A 19,451-nucleotide genomic window follows, 5' to 3' on the forward strand; every position below is an offset into this window, starting at 1 on the left:
GCCCAGGGCTCACCTCCAATCCCGGCGGATCCCTACCGTTGAGGATCTTGGGCTGCAGTTTGCTGGTCTCCTTGAAGGACGGTATCAGCAGCGCCACGAGGCCCTTGAGCAGCGCCGGGCACACGTCGTAGTTGACCAGGTCCTTGATCAGCTCGATGGCTGGGGAGGGCAGAGAGCGCAAGGAAGCGAAGAGCCCCTTGAACCAACTGCTGCCGTTTATCCCTGTCCTCTTCCTCGACCTTTCTTAGCACCTCTTACTGTGCCAGGCGTGGGGGGAGCTGGGCTGGTGGCACCTCAGCCCTGCTCTCCTGAAGCTTGTGGTTAAACGGGAGGGCCATAACAATTACTTCCTAATTAGAGGCCCATTTGTATTTTTACACACAAGAAACCTCTTTGAAAAAATCAAACATTTAGCTCTACATAAGGCCTCAAAAAAATTCACTACCAATTTTCAAGTGTTTCTTCTCCATGGAAACTTTTGCTAAAATATAAAAGATTTCAACAAATTGCATAGAAACTCAGATGTGCAGTCCTTCTGTGCCCATCTTCCCAGATACTGGTGGATCTCCCAACACTTGCAATTCAGTGTAGCAAACAGTGTGCTCAGAACAACATTTACCCCGGTGTAAAGAGAAAGGAAACACAGAGAGGCAGAGCTAGAAGAGGGCAGGATCAGATGGTAAGGAGATGGCACACCGGGGTAAATATTGTTCTAAACACACTGCTACACTGAAAGGCAGAACTTAGAAACCAGTTGTTCCCCAGCTGGAGAGTCAAGGCCGCCCATCTACACTCACTCCGAGGGCAAGATGTTTCCCTGACTAGATCATCTGCATACCAGAATGCAAAGTAGATTACATTAGAAATATTAACAGTATTACCTGTTTGAACAACGAAAATGAACCTTTTATTTTCATGTCAGGTGATTTTCCCCAGTAAGAACATGTTTAGGGGTAATTCTCTATAACGGAAGGAAAGCTTTTGTTGGTAGTTACAAAGGCATTGCAAGTGTTGGGAGATCCACCAGTACCTGGGAAGATGGGCACAGAAGGACTGCACATCTGAGTTTCTATCCAATTTGTTGAAATCTTTTATATTTTAGCAAAAGTTTCCATGGAGAAGAAACACTTAAAAATTGGTAGTGAATTTTTTTGAGGCCTTATGTAGAGCTAAATGTTTGATTTTTTCAAAGAGGTTTCTTGTGTGTAAAAATACAAATGGGTCCCTAACTAGGAAGTAATAGTTATGGCCAACTTATATTTTTTTGAAAGAGTTCTTGTTAAGTGTAATGTAAGCTATAGACTTTTTTTTTTAGGTGTTTCTTATCAAATTGGGGAAGTTCAGTTGGTCATTTTTCCTCCTACCCTGCCCCGGGTACTTTACCACCGCAAAGCTAGGAGAGCCTGCATGGCACATTGGTCCATCCTCTAGGTCTCCCAGAGTTGGATGACACCTTAAGAGAGGTTGTTTTGGATCTGCTCCCAGTCAGAGGCGTGGCTGGGGACAGGATACTGGGGCAGCTAACCTTTTTACTGATGCACTAAGCGAAGTTTTGAAGGCTCGAAGGTTCGTGGGCATCCCTGCAGGGCGCTGCACTCAACACTTCACTTCAGTTTAAAACTGCATGTTTCCCTGTTTCCTGGGGTAAATGTACATTCTTCCAAAAATCCCTTTCACAGATTTTCTGGCAGAGGGGCCGTAGCACAGGAATAGACAGCAGCAGCCTTGGACCGTTGCAGTCAGTTAAGGAAAGAGTGGCAAACATAGCCAAGTGTACTCTGGTTTCTCTTCAGATCTCACGTCTTTTGCCTTTTACATTTCAAGGAGAGGAATATGTGTGAGGTTACCTTATTTCTCATCTAAAAGGGAAAGTTTCCAGTTTGCTATAGTTTTTTTTATAGCTAGCTCTTATCAGATTGAGATTCAATGTTTCAAACTTTTTTCCTATTAAGATAATATATGTGCATTCCTAGATGGCACATTTTTCTTTTTATATACTGGTAGATTCAGTTTGCTAATATTTAGTATAGAATTTTTGCATCTATGTTCATGAATAAGATTGGTTTCTCGTTGGCATGCTGTCACTGATATTAAGATTACACTAACCTTCCTCCTACGCTGCTGGTGGGAATGCAGTTTGGTGCAGCCACTGTGGAAAACAGTATGGAGATTCCTCAAAAGACTAGGAACAGACTTACCATATGACCCAGCAATCCTGCTCCTGGGCATATATCCAGAAGGAACCCTACTTCAAAAAGACACCTGCACCCCAATGTTCATAGCAGCACTATTTACAATAGCCAAGACATGGAAACAGCCTAAATGTCCATCAACAGATGAATGGATAAAGAAGATGTGGTATATTTATACAATGGAATACTATTCAGCCATAACACAGCCGACAACATAACACCACTTGCAGCAACATGGATGTTCCTGGAGAATGTCATTCTAAGTGAAGTAAGCCAGAAAGAGAAAGAAAAATACCATATGAGATCACTCATATGTCGAATCTAAAAAAAAAAAAATACAAAACAGAAACAGACTCATAGACATAGAATACAAACTTGTGGTTGCCAAGGGGGTGGGTGTGGGAAGGGATTTCAAAATGTAGAATAGATAAACAAGATTATAGTGTATAGCACAGAGAAATATATACAAGATCTTGTGGTAGCTCACAGTGGAAAAAATGTGACAATGAATATATATATGTTCACATATAACTGAAAAATTGTGCTCTACACTGGAATTTGACACAACATTGTAAAATGACTATTACCCAATAAAAAAAAGGTTAAAAAAAAAAGATTACACTAACCTTAGAAAATACATTGGGGTGTGTACTCTCTTCTCCTAATCTCTGAGAGAGCTTGTGTAAGACTAGAATTTTTTCTTGAATGTTTGATAGACTTCTCTGAAGCTTCTGATCTTATGGGAAAAATTATTGATTCATTTGTTTAATGCTTAGAGGACTATTTCAGTTTTCTACTTCTTGAGTCTATTTTGGTAAATTATATTTTCTAGCAGTTTTCATCTAAACTTTCAAACATACTGAAAAAGTTTTCATTATATCATGTAAAAATCATTTAAAAAATCATTTTAATGAATTAGCATCTATAATGTCTCCTTTTATATTCTTCATATTGATTATATGGCTTTTTTTGTTTTTGTATCAGTTCCATTTGCATCCAAATCCCATGAGAGTAACACAGATGGATACCTGTTTATGCAGTGGATTGCATTATGAAGAGGAGCCCTGATTTCAGAGAACCTGAATGTTACATAGTAGTCAGTAAGCATGCCTACCCTTTGCTGTAAAGGGAAAAACGACCTTTATTTTCTGAAGCTGTTTGCTAAAAACATTTTTGAAAAGATAGTCTGAAACAAAAAGCAGTTAGTATTTCATTTACAAGACAGGCAGAAATGTGAGCGACCTATAGAGAACTGTGTCTTAGGATTATCTTTCTTTTGTTAGAGGTAATCCTTTAGCAGACATTCTTGCTTTGTTCTTAAATTTAGGGGGAAAGCATTCATTCAGTCTGTTGCTATATTGTTAATTGTATAATATTGTTAATAATATTATATAATAGTGTTAATATATAATGTTAGCTGTAGATTTGTGTGTGTGTGTGGATGCTTTTTATCAGGCTGGGGAGGTTCTTCTCTAGACCTATTTTTCTGGGAATTTGTAATCATGAGCAGGTGTTGAATTTTGACACAGGAATTTTCTGCACTGATTGATATAATAATGTGATTTTTCTTCTTTAGCCTGTTAATTTGGTGGATTAAATTGAGTGATTTTTGGAAATCGATCCAGCCTTGCATTCCTGGAATGAGCCTACTTGGTCTCAGCCTGTTCTTCCCAATCACAGAATCAGAGTCACTCTCCCAGGAGAAAGATCCTGGTGCTACCCCTTCTGGTGCTTGGCACTTTGGGGACAGGCCTCCTGGGGGAGCCCCTTTCCTCTGTGGACCAGTCTGATTCAGAAACAATTGGCTAGTGCTTCTGGGCCACTGCTTCTCATTCATCCACATCTTCCCGGGTAGCCCTTGCAATCCCAGCTACCCACCCCAACCTCTGATTGCTCAGGTATGGTTCTAATTTGGAATCACAGAGCCAGCAACATTCTGGAGGGAAAGGGACCAGCACACTGAGCCTCCCTGGCTTCCCCCAAACACTCCCACCTGGACAAAAATGCAGCCTAAGGTGTCTCTGGCACTTGGCAGCCATAGCCTGGTGCCTGCAACCTCCAAGTCTTTCTTACTTGTTCTCTTATTGTTTGGTTGTGAAACCTTTTCTTCCTTTTTCTTGAATTAGTGCCGCTTGATTTTGGGGTCTGAGTGATTGGTTCCTCCTCATATCTGACTATAGGGGCCCGGTCAGCTGCCGCACAGCTCTCAGTAGTAGCTGGGCTCTTCCCAGGCACAAGCTGGCAGTACCTTAGTGCCAGGATGCCCTGGGGAAAATGCCTGCAGCAGAAAGTGAGTTGGTGAACATTCAGAGTAAAAATGAATGGATGTAGGTATTTTAATGAAATTTCCCTGACCACCAATGGCATTCTCTGCCCACATGGGACCAAGTGCTCCAGGAGACAAATATCTGGTTCTGCGTATTCACACTGTCCTAAATACTTGAGCCTTCATTGATTATTTGCCTGCTCCTTGATTATGTATGGGGGTCCTTGGAAAAATGAAAATTTACTCACAGAGTCACTTTTGATCGAGTTTTAAAATTCACAGCTGTCACTGTTTACACCCAAAGCAGAAGTGCTAGTCCCTGCCCAAATGTCTCCACAGGAACCACAGCCAGCGCCAGCTCTCTGCACTGCCCTAGTTACTCAGTGAGTGGACTCATTCAGAAAGCAAAGGAGACTGCCACCTTTGGCAGCTTTGCCTGAAGCCTGTGATGCTGACAACCCGCAACCGTCCTAAATGGAAGCAGTCACTGATTTATTTATTGATTGATTCATTCGTTAGCATCATAGTTAGTGAGCATCTTCTCTGTGCCAGATCCCTGTGCTAGGGCTATGAGGAAGACGAAGATACAATCCCTGCCCCTTCGGGATGACAGTGTCTAATGGGGATTACCAGTAAACAAAGTGGTGTGTACGAAGTAGTGTTGAAAGAACCACGGGAACTCGAAGGAAGCTAGGCTGGGGTGAGGGCAAGTTGAGGGGGTGGGGGTGGCGAATCCGGAGAAGGCTTCCTTGGAGATGGTGGCACGTGAACTGGCAAAGCCATGGGGAGACGAGAGGGACTGGAATGAAGAATGTGGCGAGTGCCATGTTGAATAGTGTGTGCCCCATTGTGGCCAGGCAAGCAGGGAGTCGGCTGGGACACAGGGTGGTGGGTCATGGAGTGAGAGCTAAGCCTGTGGAGGTGGGCCAGCCGCAGCTTCTGGCTTCTACCCTTCTGTTAACTACCCTACAGAGCAGATGTTTTCTCATCTTTCTTTTCAGAGAAAACAAAGGCTCAGAAAGGTTGACTAGCTTGCCCAAGGTCAAACAGCTAAGTAGAGGAATAATTCTGTTGGATTCCAAAACTCATATTCTTCACCACTAGAATGAGCTCTACTGCCTCCAGTCTGGGGGAGGACTAGGAGACAGACTGTGTGGGCATCATGCTGGAGAGATGGAGGTGGGTATCGAGGTGAGAAATACAAAGATCCGAATTATAGTGGTGGAGACAGAATGGAGTGGTGGGGACAGATCTGAGTAATGTTAAGGAGGCAGGGTTGACTGGTCTTGTTAGAAGTTGGCTGAAGGTGGGAAGCAGGAAGCAGTGATGATTACCTACATGTCTCTCCTGGGTGATTAGCTGCTTTTTGCTGAGATTGGGACCTCGGAGAATGAAAGGCTTGGAGCAGGGATATCAGGAGCCTAATTCTGAACATGTCCAGTTACATCCAAAGGGAGATGTTTAGAAGGCAAATGGATGTCAGGGTCAGGCTTTTAGGCTCAGGAGAGAGGTCTGAGCTGCAGCGCAGTCACTCAGCCACTCTGCCCTTCATCCACAAAATGGGAGTAATAACGGTGCCCACTTAATCAGCTGATTGTGAGGATTAAATGAGTAAAGAGCTAGAGCAGTACTTAGCATACAGTCCATACTCTATAAAGGTGGGCATTTGTTGTTTCTAGCATCATAGGTGGTAATTAAAACCCTGGGAGTGGATGAGGGACTGGTGGAGGACTAGGAATGAACAAAGGGCTGAGGAGTAGCTTCCAGAGAGAGAGGAGGAAGCCAGGAGAGAATGTGGGGTCTGGGAAGGACAGGACCAGAGTATTCAGGGAGGAGAGTGTGATCAGGCGGGTTTGCAGGTGAGAGTTCACGACCAGTGAGGCTGAGAAGCAGCTTGGCGCCCGTTCATTGGACAAATATCCATTGGGTACTTGTAAGGCTGCAGTGCTGGTGCCGACTGAGACAGCAGTAAACAAAACAGATGCCAGGAGCGGGCCACTGACCCGCGATGGAAACTGCAGTGCAAGCGGAAAGAGTCCTCCCGTCTGAAGAGGAACCAGGGAGCCCACAGCCTGTCAGCACAGGGAGAAAGCTCCATGATCACGTGTCTAACAATGAGGAAACCCAGCATGAAGACTGCCCAGGGAATTGCAGAGAATAGGAGACGGAGCAGCAGCAGCTGGCTTAGTATTCAGACATGCCTCAGAAATGGCGCTGCACCTGGGAACTGTGGTTTTGTCATGCAGCCATTTCCAGGACGCTCAGCACTCACCAGGTTTGTTTCACAATTCTCTGCTCCTAGAGCCTGGGAAAACCAGTGTCCCTGTTCTTTCTGTTCACATCCAGACAAGACTGTCACCTGCTGGCCACAGATGATAAGTGTGCCTCAGTACCGTCCATACACAGTTTTGCTTGCTTTTCTAGAGTTGTAGTATAAGTAAGTTGGGCAAGTCACATGTGGTGAGGAAAAGACCAGTCAGGCATCTTCCTGACCAACCACATTCTGTCTCTGATTCCTGTACATTCTGTCACCTCTTTTTACCAAATCCTATTCAAAGCCCAATGTTGAAACGTTACAAATATATTTTATTTTAAAAAGCCAGGCAACAAAGCAGTTAATGTTATGTGCTATGGTGGTATAAGTGTTGCTGAATCAATGATTACTAGGGTGTGTCTTCCTCTGGTATCTGCTCTTCTGGGCCAGTCTCACCAAGTCCAATTAGCCTGTGTGCCAGCGCTTGAAAGTGTTCCTGTCACCAGAGTTGGAACACCTCTGTACCAGGTGCAAGGGTGGGGCGTGGGGGGACAGTATCAGGCCCCGGGCAGACACAGGTGTTTAGGGCCAGGCAAATGAGACAATTAGAAACAAGTTGCTCCTGGCTGCTCTCCCTTCTGAGGAAAACCACATTCTGTCTGTGGAATGTGTATCTCTCTAAATAAACTTGCTTTCACTTAAAAAAAAAAAAAAGAAACAAGTTTTTCCCAAGGACTTTGTATTAAAAAATGTTTTTAATTGTTTGCTTGTTTTGGGGGGAGGTAATTAGGTTTATTTATTTATTTACTTTTAATGGAGGTGCTGGGGATTGAACCCAGGATCTTGGTGCCTGCTAAGCACACACTCTGCCACTGAACTATACCCTCCCTCCAGGACTTGGTATTTTAAAAAAAAACAAAACTCTGGATGGCTGTATAATAAAGCTTATAAATGCTAAATAGAGTGTTGGGGTTGAAGGGCTCATATAATTTTGGGGAAATGTATCTTTTAAAAATATTCAGTAAATTTCTTTTCTTCTTTTTTTTCAGTCTCTGTAGAGACTGTCAAAAATTGCCAGTGCCGACTCTATTAGAAATCATCATGGTGGGGTATTAGGAAAAATTTTCAATTAGCAATAATCGCGCTCGGATAAACCTCATTGGCCATGATACTGCCACTGCGCAAAGCTAAAAAAAAATTCAGTAAATTTTTATGTGAGACTATCCTTTGGTGTCTGAGCCTTGCGACTGTTGTGCAGTGAAGTTACCCAGGACCTGTGCCTCTTCCACAGGAGGGACAGCTGAGACCACTCATGGCAGCGCAGAGGAGGAAAGCAAAGGCACAAAGTTCTAGGGGGAAAAGCTGTAGGTTTAAAAATGAGATATTGTAGTATTTTCTTGACTCTGTGAAGGGCATGAAGCTGAGAAAACATAATTTTTAAAAATATATTTTATTGTATTAATAATGATGTTGTGTAACTTCAGGTTTTGACTGCTGCACGAAACTGGTAAAAACTAAGAGAGTCTTGTTCTCGTAACACTGGAGAGACAGGATAGTGTGGTAGTGAGGAGATGGGAGCAGCAGTCAGAATGCTTGGGTGTGATCCATAACTTTCCCACTTAGCATCTTTGAGACTTTGGACAGGTTATTTAATTGCTCCATGCCTTAATTTCCTCATCTGCAAACTGGGGATGATAATAGTACCTACTTCTCAGAATTGTTCTGAGAATCCCAGGAGATGATGAATAGCTGAGAATAGTGCCTGGCACATAGTCAGCATCAGTCACTGGTAGTGGTTACTAGTTATTATTACTAGTATTATTGGTGCTGGAACAAAGCTCTAGGACGGCATGGAATTAGTTTCATTTGTCACTATATACTCAGTGCCCAGCCCCGTGCCTGCTTCTGTCGAATAAGTAAATGAATAAGTTAAAAACTTAAATAATTTAAAAGTAAACCAACAAAGACAATTATCAAAAAAGGGAAAAGAAAACAACAGAATGGGAGAAACCATTCCAGTATCCAAAATATATAAAGAACTCTTCACAGTTCAACAGCAAAAAGACAAACAACTCAATTTTTAAAATGGGCATGGGACTTGAATAGATATTTCTCCAAGAAGGAAACATAAATGGCCAACAAGCACATGAGAAGATGTTCAACATCTTTAGTCATTTGGGAAATGTAAATTAAACCCGCAATGAGGTACCATCACTCCATACCAACTAGGGTGGCTATAAATATATGAAAAAAGGACGATAACAAGTATGGGCAAGGATGTGGAGAGACTGGAACCCTCATACATTTCCAGTGGGAATGTAAAATGGTTCAGCTGCTATGGAAACAGTTTGACAGTTCCTCAAAAGGTTAAACAGAATTACCATATGACTTGGCAATTCCATCTCAAAGAGTGCAAACAGGCACTGAAATACATGGACATGTATGTTCATAGCAGCACTATTCACAATAGGCAAAAGAGGGAAATAGCCCAAATGTCCACCAGCAGATGAGTGGAGAGACAAATTGTGATATATGCATACAATGGAATATTATTCACCCACAAAAAGAATGAAGTACTGATACATGCTACACATAGATGAACCTCAAAAACAGACTAAGCAAAAGAAGCCAGATACAAAAGGTCACATACTGTATGACTCCATTTATCTGAAGTATCTAGAATAGGTGAATCCAGTGAGACAAGATTGGTGGTTTCTAGGGGCGGAGGGGAGGGGACGGTGAGCAAATGTTTAATGGTACAGAGTATCCTCTGGGGGTAACAAAAATGTTTTAGAGATACACAGAGGTGGTAGTTACACATCACTGTGAATGTATACTAAATGCCACTGAATTGTTTATTTTAAAATGGTTAATTTTATGTTATATGACTCTCACCTCAATTGAAAAATGCTTTTGTGAAGAAAAAAGAAGTAAACCAATCTAAAAAAAAAACCATAAATACAAACAGAAACAGACTCATAGGCATAGAATACAAACTTGTGGTTGCCAGAGGGGGAGGGGGTGGGAAGGGAAAGACTGGGATTTCAAAATGTAGAACAGATAAGCAAGATTGTACTGTGTAGCACAGGGAAATATATACAGGATCTTGTGGTGGCTCACAGTGAAAGAGAATGTGACAATGAATGTATGTATGTTCATGGATAACTGAAAAATTGTGCTCTACACTGGAATTTGACACAACATTGTAAAATGACTATAACTCAATAAAAAATGATTAAAAAAAAAGAAGTAAACCGAATCTGTGATCAATTTCTAAATAAATCATATTTCTTAATAGTAGGAATCTACATAACTTCACAGATCCAACAGCCTCAGGAGAATTAACAATGATGTTCGTGCCCACTGCGCGTCTCTCCAGGTCTCTGGGGGACAGGGGAAAAGACGTCACACATTCAAAGACTTGTCAGTGTGTGTACTGTTTGGTCACTTAGGGCCACTGTTTCCCTGCACTAACATTTCTAGTGGATTCCACCACATGAGTGAATGCAGTTTGCTCAGCCATTAATCCTGCTGTGGTGCTTCATGCCTGATAAGCCACACTTCCAACTTCACAATAGGAAACACGATCATTTCATGAGCAAGTCAAGTTAATCATAGGTTCTAGGTCCATTAGAAAAAAAAATTAGTCTCCAAATGACCATTTTTCCAAATTCACATTTTCATTTTACCATAAAATTGTTTTGTATACCTATTTGTTAAATTTTCAGCAATGTTTATTGGATGGTACAGGGGTTTTAAAATATGTCCACAAAGTTTTTAGGAGGTTTCCTTTCGAGAGGTGGAGCCCAATTCTCTCCTCCCCTTGAATGTGGGCTCAGTGACCAGCTTCTAAAGAACACAATGAAACAGAAGTGACAAGTGCAACTTCTGGGATTCGATTATAAAAGATATTGAGCTCCCTTTGCTCGCTCTTGGATCACTCACCCTGGGATAAGCCCACAGCCATGTTGTGAGGACACTCAAGCAGACCTGCAGAGAGGTCCACGTGGGGAAGAACTGAAGCTTCCTGTCAATACTCAGCATTAACTTGCCAGGCGGGTGAATGAGCTGCCCTGGAAGTGGGTCCTCCAGGCCCGGCCACGCCTTCAGATGCCCACAGCCCCAGCTGACCACTTGACTGCAACCTCATGACACAAATGGGTGGCCCTGAGCCAGAAGCACTCTGTTAAGCTGCTCCCAGAGTCCTGACCCACAAAAACTGGGGGAGATAATAAATGTTTATTTTTTTTAGCCACTAGGTTTTAGGGTAATTTGTTATAAGCAATAGGTAATGAATATAGATGGACTGATTTAACTGCTTTTGTAGATTTCTGCAAAGTTTGAATATAATGGCTTTCATTTTTGTCTTCATAGCATTTTAAGGAATCTTCATTTATCTCTGCCCAAGCTGTCTGTAGCTGCCGGGGTGGGAGTGGGAGCAAGGAGGGGGTTCTGGTCCTGCGTGGCCTAGACCGCCTACCCATCCTTGGGAGGAGGGGATGGGGAGGGGGTGGGGCAGAGAAAGGGAGGGTAAGGGCCAGAAAAGGGGGCCAACGAAGGGCAGAAAGTGGGTACTGAGGGGCAGAGAGAGGCTGATATCCCTGAGGATGCTGAAGTTGTAGCTTCTCCCAGCTCTCCTAGGCCCTACCAATACAACCAAGAGGAACTGCATACACTTAAGTTTTTAAAGGAAACATTTTCAGTAAATTGGTAATTTGGCGAATTGGGCACTCAGCAAATTGGTCATTCAGCCACTTGATTTTTGGCACGCATACATTTGGCAAATTAATTTACAATGATTAGCCTGCTTCTAATTGTCATACATAGTAATTTTTATGTTCCTAAGGTAGTAATTCGTAACAGATACTAACATATTTACACACACACACACACACACACACGTATTTCAAATTCCCATCAGAACTAATTTCTCCTTTCAAAAAACTTTGTGACTTTGACATTTCTTTCCTCCGGGGAGGGAGAGCAGTAAGTGAATACTTCTGTGGCTTTAGACTGCTTGTCATGATTAAGTCCCTGCCTGCCACTAATTCCTGGAACAGCAGTCCTCCCTGGGAGGAAACTGCCATTTTTCACTTCACAGCAATTATAAATGGAGATAAATTCCAGGCAGGATCACTTTGGAGAAGTCCTCCTTTACTTTTAATTTTGACTCTTTTAGGTTAAATGGGATCATCATTAAAAGAAATTCTGAAATCTTAAGTCTATGAAAATAAAACACACAACAAAACCCTCAGAAATTTGCAGACGTAGGCCTCAAAACCCTTTCTGCCGCAGTGGGGACTAGAAAGTCATTACTTGGCCATGGTTTCCTCTTCCACTCTTTTTTAAGAAGCTGGAAGGGCAGGCGTTCCCCACGATCTTTGACGTGGGGCTCCCTGACCCACCCCTCTTCCAGGGCCACCTGCATGGGTGTGCAGGAGGTGTCATGTTAGGAAACCCAGCTCTGGCAGGCAAACATATTTCAGGTAACTGCATGAAAACATTGAGACAGGGGAGAAAAAGGAAGAAAGAGAAGCTTATCTTACTTAGACAGACACAGAGCCACTGCTGCACACACGCCCCACTGTAGTGGGTTTAAAACTTGGCCACAAAATTACTTGACCCTCCCCACCATCGAGATGCAGGGTCTACGTGCTTCCCTTGAATCTGGGCAGGAAGTGATGCTGTAACTTCTGAGGGTAGATCAAAAAAGGCCCTGCAGCTTTGGTCTGGAATGTCTTGGGAGTTCGCTCTCAGCTGCCCGGTTTCAGAATCCGGCCACGGAGCTGAGAGAAGCCTAAGTGACAGGGAGAGGGCACGGGTAGGTGCTGCAGCTCACAGTCCCAGCTGTGAGTCCCACCTTCAAGACCCAGATGATTCCAGCTGCCTTGTGCTGCTCAAGGCGGGCGCCTGGGTGGGGCGTTTACCCCTGATGCAAAATTTAATGAAGGGGCCAAGAAATTCAGTAATTGAGATGGATACATTTTAATGCAATTTAAAAACCGAATGCAAAAAATATTCATGATGAACAACCTATCAAAATGCTAAATACGAACAGGATCAGTCAGAGTGCCACGTGGAGCTACACTGAAGCCTGAGACAAAAAGAAAAGTCAGTAAGAGTGATCCTCACTAGCCTCCCTCTGCTCCCGCTGTGGCCCCTGCTGTCTTCCAGGGGAGGCCCCAGGCATCTTGGAGCAGAGATAATCCATCTTTGCTGTGTCCTATTCAAATTCCTGAACGACATACTATGTGAGTAAAGCAGTGGCAGTTTTATGAGTTTTGATTCGGGTGGTTTGTTATAAGCAATAGGTAACCAGAACGCCCACCCTCTGCTCGAGAGGCTTTACCATCTCCTACTTTGCTTCTCTTTTCCCTCCTCCTCTGAACCCTCTGCCTTGGCCCTAAGAACGCTCAGGAAATAAACAGTCATTTAAGACACACAGCCTCCACTTGGCCATCTGGGCTGAAAAACTAGGTTTGTAGGGATTTTTTTAGATTTTTTTTTTTAATGGAAGTACTGGGGGTTGAACCCAAGACCTCACACAAGCTATACCACCCCCACCCCCGTAAAACATGATATTTTAAATTTTATTCCCAATATGATGACTGTCAGTACAAATTAGGGTACATATAATTCAGTCATCCCAATTTATTCATTCAACAAATATTTAAGAGCCTCCTTTTGCCAGTGTTCTTTAGGCATTAGGGATACAATGGCGAACAAAGAAGATGACTTCTCAGCTCTCCTGGAGCTGACTTTCTAACAGAGGACAGACAATAAACAAATAAATAAGGTAATTTCCGAAGGAGGTAAGTGTCATGATGTGATGTGATGGTGGGAGACCTGGGAGGGTGGTGGGAGGGACAGGGAAGCTTTATAGAGAGTGGTTGGAAGGCCTCTCTCAGAGGTGATGTCTGAGCTGACACTTGAAATTTGAGAAGTTAACCATCAACCCGAGGTCTGGGGGAAGCACCTTCTAGAAGCAGGCCATAGCAGGTGTTTAGATTTCAGTCTAGGTGCACTGGGAAGCTAAGGAGTGACGTCTAGTTTGTATTTCAAAAATGATCATTCTAGCTGCCATGGGAGAGTGGATTACAGGGACCCAGAGTAGAAGCGGAAAGATAAATTAGGAGACAGGACAGGAGGGTGGATTAGTTTAGGGTGGTCACAGTGAGGGTAGAGCCTAGAGGACTTGGTAAGGATGGGATGGGGTGGGAGGTGAGAGAAAGCAGGTCGTCTGGTATCAGTCTTACGCTTTTTACTTGAGCAATTGAGTTGGCGGTGGTACCTTTTACTGAAAATAGGAGAAAGAACACGTTTCGGAAAGAAAATCAAATAGTCTGTTTTCGGCTAGAAATTTCAGATGCCTATTAGACATTTATGGAAATAGCAAGACTAGAGAAACAGACTTGGCAGCTGAATCTGTGACACACATGTGGAATGGGAAGCAATGCGGCTAGACGAAATCACCCAGGGAGAAGGTGATAAGGAGACAGGACATAGGCTGACTCCACAGTGTGGTGGAGAAATAAGAGAAACCAGTAAAGGAGGCATGGCAACACCAGCCGGTAGGAGGAACACCAGAAGCGGTGTCACAGAAGCAAGAGAAGAGAGCGAGTTGCTTTTTGACCAACTGGGACAAAAGCAGCTGAGAGATCACGTAGGGAGAAAGTGGGAAAATGAGGTGCTGGAGGGGAACTTGGGGTCAAGGAGGGCTGTGCATGCCTAAACACTGTAATTTACTTTTATGTTTTTTGAGGGGGACAGTCTTTTAAATCTCTTTTAATCCATAACATGACCAAAGAGGGGCTCTTTTTGAAGCTGGGAGATATGGAGCATATTTGCATGTCAGCGGAGATGAATCACCAGAGAAGGAGGGAGCGGGAGGTCTGCGGGAGCGAACTTCGGAGGATAAGCAGAAGTAGAGGAGGTGGTTGTGCCAGGAGCAGGGACACTGCGCTGTAATGGGAAAGAGGGCAGAGGACGTAGGTGACGTCGGGCAGGGTGGCATTTGGAGGTAGGAAGGAGTTCTCCATAAAAAAGGAGGTGGGGTCGTCTCCTGGCTCCTCCAACCACAAGCCCCACTGCAAGGGGAAGGGTCGCCAGGGCTGCCGAGACTCTCTGCCGCCTATTTCCCCCAGACTGCCCCTGAAGGTCGCACTTTCCCTGCATCCTTCTCAGGGGAAGGACAACAGCCCACCCCCACCAGCACCACCACCACACACACGCAGCCTGAGGGGTAGAGGGCACAGCCTCCGTACCTTCCTCCTTCCAAACCATTCCTTTTTCTCTTCAAACGCAAACACAGACAAAACTCCAGGACTAGGCATAGTACTTGGCACACCACAGCTGTTCAATCAGTATTTGTTTTTAAAAAAACAAACCAACTCCGCCTGTAGAATCAGTCCCTTCCGTTATATCACCCGCTGCCCCTGACTGTTGCCATCGTCCTGGGGGTTGGGGGCTTCACTTTGGTCTTGCAATTTGGTGTCCTCAGACTCAGAGAAATTCATCTCTAATTCTCTCCGGTCACCCCCATTAGGACATCTAAGAGCTGTGAGACCTTCCCTCCCCCGCCTTTGGAGCAGATTCAGTGGAAACTGAGCCCCGTATTCCCGCCCTTCACTTTCACTCCACCGATCGTGTGAAATAGTCTCCCCTAGTGGACGATCGCTGCATATGCATGCTCTATATTCCCAGTCACACGGAGACTATTTTGAAGCGCCTGGTAAGAACGAATTTCTTTCATTCAACAGACATTTCCTGAACACCTGTTATGAATCTGGCATATCTGAAATGACTTTAAGGTGCACAGTTTCACGGTTATCACACCAGAGACATTAAGCCAAAAAGGAAGAGACAAAGCTTCATGCTCCTGCCGCCTCTGCCAGTGCTGGTTGTTATGTAAAACGCAGAGGGGATTGGACCCGATGTGGGAGGACGCTGAGCCCGTTCAACTCTGGAAGGGTTCATCAGCAAAACTGAGGCTGAGGCATTTTTTCATAAATCTCTTCAACAACCTTCTACTGAGCACTGCCCTTTATATGCCACGCCCTGAACTGCAAAAAGATGAATCAGACAGACCCAGTTGCTGCCCTGGAGCTGCTCAGAGGGAAAGGCATTTAGGCAAGTGGTCACTAATACAGCATGTATGTGCGGTCCTCACTCCTTCCATCCCTCCCTCCCTCACTCAACAAACACGTACCGGGGACTTAACCCATGCTGGGCACTGTGCTGGGGACACAAGTTACAAAACTATGAGAGCTGCACCCTAACTGTGCACAGTCTGCATGCAGGGAGGTTACTATGCTGGAGATGATGGCTCCAGTGGAAGGAGCTACTGGAGGGGAGGAGGGCGCAGGAGGAGGTACCAAGGGAAGGAGGCTGGTATTTGGGCAAGGGTTGAAGTCAGGTCGGGGATGGACTTAGAGAAGAAATGCTGACACTGAGGTGTGATGATGAGAAGGAATGCTCACTTTGTCACGTGGAGGTGGGGCGAGGGGCTGGAGGTCTCGGCGCCATCCAATCCAGTCTCCTCTGGGTTGTTTGTTTAAGTCTCTGACATGATTCCACCACCAGGTCACCCCCTACTCCAATGCCAGTAACAACTCGGCAGCTGGGCCTGACCTTGACTTAGGTGCCTCCAACACTCCATCCCCTCACAGGCGACTCCTCCCCAGCTAGGAGGCATTGTTCCCACTGGAAATCAATTCCAACAACTTCTCAACATGGCTGGCCACGTACCCCCTGCAGGGGTCAAACAAATACAAAGTTGACAGGAAAGATAAGGAAAGATAAGGCTGGCTTTCAATTTCAACACTGCCTTCAAAAAAACAATCCAGACTGGGAGTGAGCCTCCAGGCCCTTGGTGATCTTCCTCAGAATCTCGCTTGTGTACCTTAACCCTGTACCTGCCTCCTCCTTTGGCCTCTCCCAGGCTTCCTGGACCTGGAGCTCAGCCTGCAATCCGGGACACAGGAGTCACCATATGTAGTGACACCCAGACCCATCTTGCTTGCTGGGCCTCTCTGCTCTGGCCTCCTCGGTGGGCCTGTGCACCCTGCCATGTGCCATCCCACTCTCCACACCCAGGGGGTTCCTAGTCCCGTCCCTTTTCTCTCTTTCTGGGGCCTCTCTATCCAGCTGGATCAGCACATTCCATTCTGTTGTCTGAACAACCCTAAGGGCCTCCCAGCTGGCCTCCGGCCTCAAGCCTCCCTGTGGCTCTGGCCCGCCCAGCACCCTAGTCCCGGGGCAGTCTTCCAGAGGCGGGGCTTTCCTTTTCCCATTCGCCTGTTCCTGGGTCACTTTCCAATGGCCCCACACCGCCTACTGGAAGGAGTGCCCACCACTCCATCTGGCGTTCAGGGTGCTCTGCCATCTGGTCCTAGCCTACCTTTCTAGGTCTTCCTGGATGGAGACCTCTACCAAACCTCCACCAAATGATCTCCCTGTGATTCTCCAGACACATCTTGTACTTCCCTATGTCTGGGTCTTCATTTATACCATCTCCCTCTCCAGAATGCCTTCCTCCACTTTCTACCTTCCCAAGTCCTTCCCATTCTCCAAGGCTCAGCTCAAACACCACCTCCTCAGCAAACCCTTCCTTGATCTTTCCTGTTGCAAACAGGTTCTCCCATCTCTGAATCACCGTAGGAGCAGGGAAGGATGTAACATCCTGGAAGCACCTGCCACGTGCTGCATGTTAAAAGCACAGGCTCTGGAGTCAGACAGCTCTGGTTTGAGTTTAGTTAGCTGTGTAGCCGTGGGAAGCACACTTAATCTGTTGGTGCTTCAGTGCTGTAGCCTGAAAAACACAAAAATGCTGATCCCCAGCATTCATTCATTTGAACATTTGAATAGCTAATATGTGCCAGAATCTGTAGTCTTGTGGGTTTTTTGGAAATTAAATGGAATGATGCATGGAAAGTGGCTGGCACACAGGTGTACTTGTAAATGAAAACTGATTCATGCTACCATTGTCCAATCTAGTTTCTAAGAAGAACAGTCCTCAGGGTGATTTCTGTCTGGAGGGAAATCACCACATAGGACTGAGAACCAGAGCCAGCTCTGGACCCAGGCAGACTCTAACAACTGTGAGAGCACCATGTGGCTGATTCCAGGCACAGAACATGACTGTCATTTTCTGAATAACTTGCCCATCAATACTGAGCCAACACCTTCCATCTGCCGAGGCTATCTACATCCAGAACACTCCACAAGGCTCTTTGTGAGTAAAAGAAAATGTTTCCGAGTGAATCTGCCCAATTCTCATCGCCACCTTCTGTGATCTGGAGCAGTCCCGGCTTTCTCCCCTACCTTCATACTGGACTTCCAGGTGCATGGTGCTCAGCACCTTGAGCACGTTGTCCACGATGCTGGGGTGTGTGGTCCTGACGATCGACTGGCAAGACAGACAAAAGGGACAAGGTGGTTACTCTTTTGGTTTAGTTCACCTAGGACAAGTGAAAAGCTGAATGGGGAGAGGGAGGGCAGTGGTGAGTCCCTGAGCCTTGGCCCCCAAACCCAGAGGTAAATTTCTTCTGGAGAGGAGGGGTGGAGGGGCAGGGGCAGCCAGGAACCAGACTGAGGATCTGCTGAGGTTGCCACTGAACCTTCTGGCTCAGGAAGCGCTCAGTCAAGGCCAGGCGGCCACTGCTAGAGGTGGGTACAACAGGTTGGTTATCTTGGCTGGGGGTTGGATGGGCACAGGCTGGGGAGAGTGAAACTCATCCAAGAGCCTGAATCTTCTCTCTCACAGGACCTCACCCAATCAGGCAAAGCCCCCTGTCTGCATCTTCTGCCTCCACCCGAGCACTGGCTCCTGTCCTTCAGCATTCGACGTCCTCACGCTCACCCAGGTTGAACACAGTTGTCCTTCAATTTCGTCTTCTCTGGCTACTACTTTTCCCCCTTTACACCTAAGCCTCCCGGGGGAAGCCCTGTCTTCATCCTCTGTGCATCCTTTGATGGTCTGCCATAGAACAGTCCCCTAATTCACCAAAACTTTTCCCACTGGGCCCAGCTTTCTGTTCTATCCATCCTCAATCTCTCTGCTGTATTTGACCCAGCTGATCATGCCCTCCGTGCTGAAACTCTTTTCCCTTCATTTTCATGGTCCTCTTCTTTCCTGTTCTCCTTTTCTGTCTTTCATCATTCATTTTCAAAGAGGCAGAACGGTGGAATATGGAAAGAGTAAGGACTCTGGACTTAGAGGTGGAGTTCAGTGTGCCTAGTAAATATCTTCTGCTTGGTGTGTGGCCTTGAATAAGTCACCAGACACCTTCCTAAGGCTCAGTTCCACCATCTTCATTTATTTTTATTTTTATTATTTTTTTGGGGGGGGGAGGTCATTAGGGGTTTTTAATGTATTTTTTAATGGAGGTACTGGGGATTGAACCCAGGACCTTGTGCGTGCTAAGCATGTGCTGTACCGCTGAGCTATACCCTCCCCATTATGTTTAAAATGGGTTGATAGCACATGCCTCCACCAGCCATTGTGAAGACTAAGAGAGATAGTGTAAGCACGCCCCCAGCACAGTGCCTGGCAAGTAGGAGGCACTTAGTAAGTGGAAACTGGAAATAATGATGATAATCAGATCTGCTTTGCTGCCCTTCTTTTTCAGCTCACCTCTTAGATACTGGCAGTGTTCTTCTCAACTTCCTTGGTACATTCTACCTGGGTGATCTTATTTACTCTCACTGTTTAGGATATTACTTCTCTGCTCATGAAATC

At 45.3% G+C, this 19,451-nt stretch overlaps 1 protein-coding gene, 1 long non-coding RNA gene and 1 other non-coding gene across 13 annotated transcripts in view; 1 reads left to right on the top strand and 2 right to left on the bottom strand.

Moving 5' to 3' along the window:
- LOC140700668 (uncharacterized) overlaps positions 1 to 5,109 on the top strand; it is a 45,187-nt gene extending 40,078 nt beyond the window's left edge. For both annotated transcript variants that reach the window (XR_012079152.1, XR_012079153.1), the window contains 2 exons: positions 3,177 to 3,292; positions 4,798 to 5,109. This is a non-coding gene — a long non-coding RNA (uncharacterized lncRNA). The remainder of the gene's footprint in view (positions 1 to 3,176; positions 3,293 to 4,797) is intronic.
- The window catches only part of ARMH1 (armadillo like helical domain containing 1), a 54,040-nt gene that overhangs the window by 11,908 nt on the left and 22,681 nt on the right, over positions 1 to 19,451 (bottom strand). For 8 of the 10 annotated variants that reach the window (XM_072974573.1, XM_072974568.1, XM_072974564.1 and 5 more), the window contains 3 exons: positions 18,035 to 18,119; positions 6,462 to 6,530; positions 37 to 159 (listed from right to left, as the gene is read on the bottom strand). In XM_072974573.1, the coding sequence (XP_072830674.1) occupies positions 37 to 159; positions 6,462 to 6,530; positions 18,035 to 18,119 (277 nt within the window). The remainder of the gene's footprint in view (positions 1 to 36; positions 160 to 6,461; positions 6,531 to 18,034; positions 18,120 to 19,451) is intronic. The other 2 variants (XM_072974570.1, XM_072974569.1) reach the window with 1 other exon arrangement.
- Positions 7,762 to 7,901, bottom strand: LOC116283141 (U4 spliceosomal RNA). Its single transcript, XR_004192693.1, has one exon. It is a non-coding gene; the product is annotated as a U4 spliceosomal RNA (small nuclear RNA).

Source organism: Vicugna pacos, chromosome 13 (assembly GCF_048564905.1).
Source record: "Vicugna pacos chromosome 13, VicPac4, whole genome shotgun sequence".
Classification (NCBI taxonomy): Eukaryota; Metazoa; Chordata; class Mammalia; order Artiodactyla; family Camelidae; genus Vicugna; species Vicugna pacos.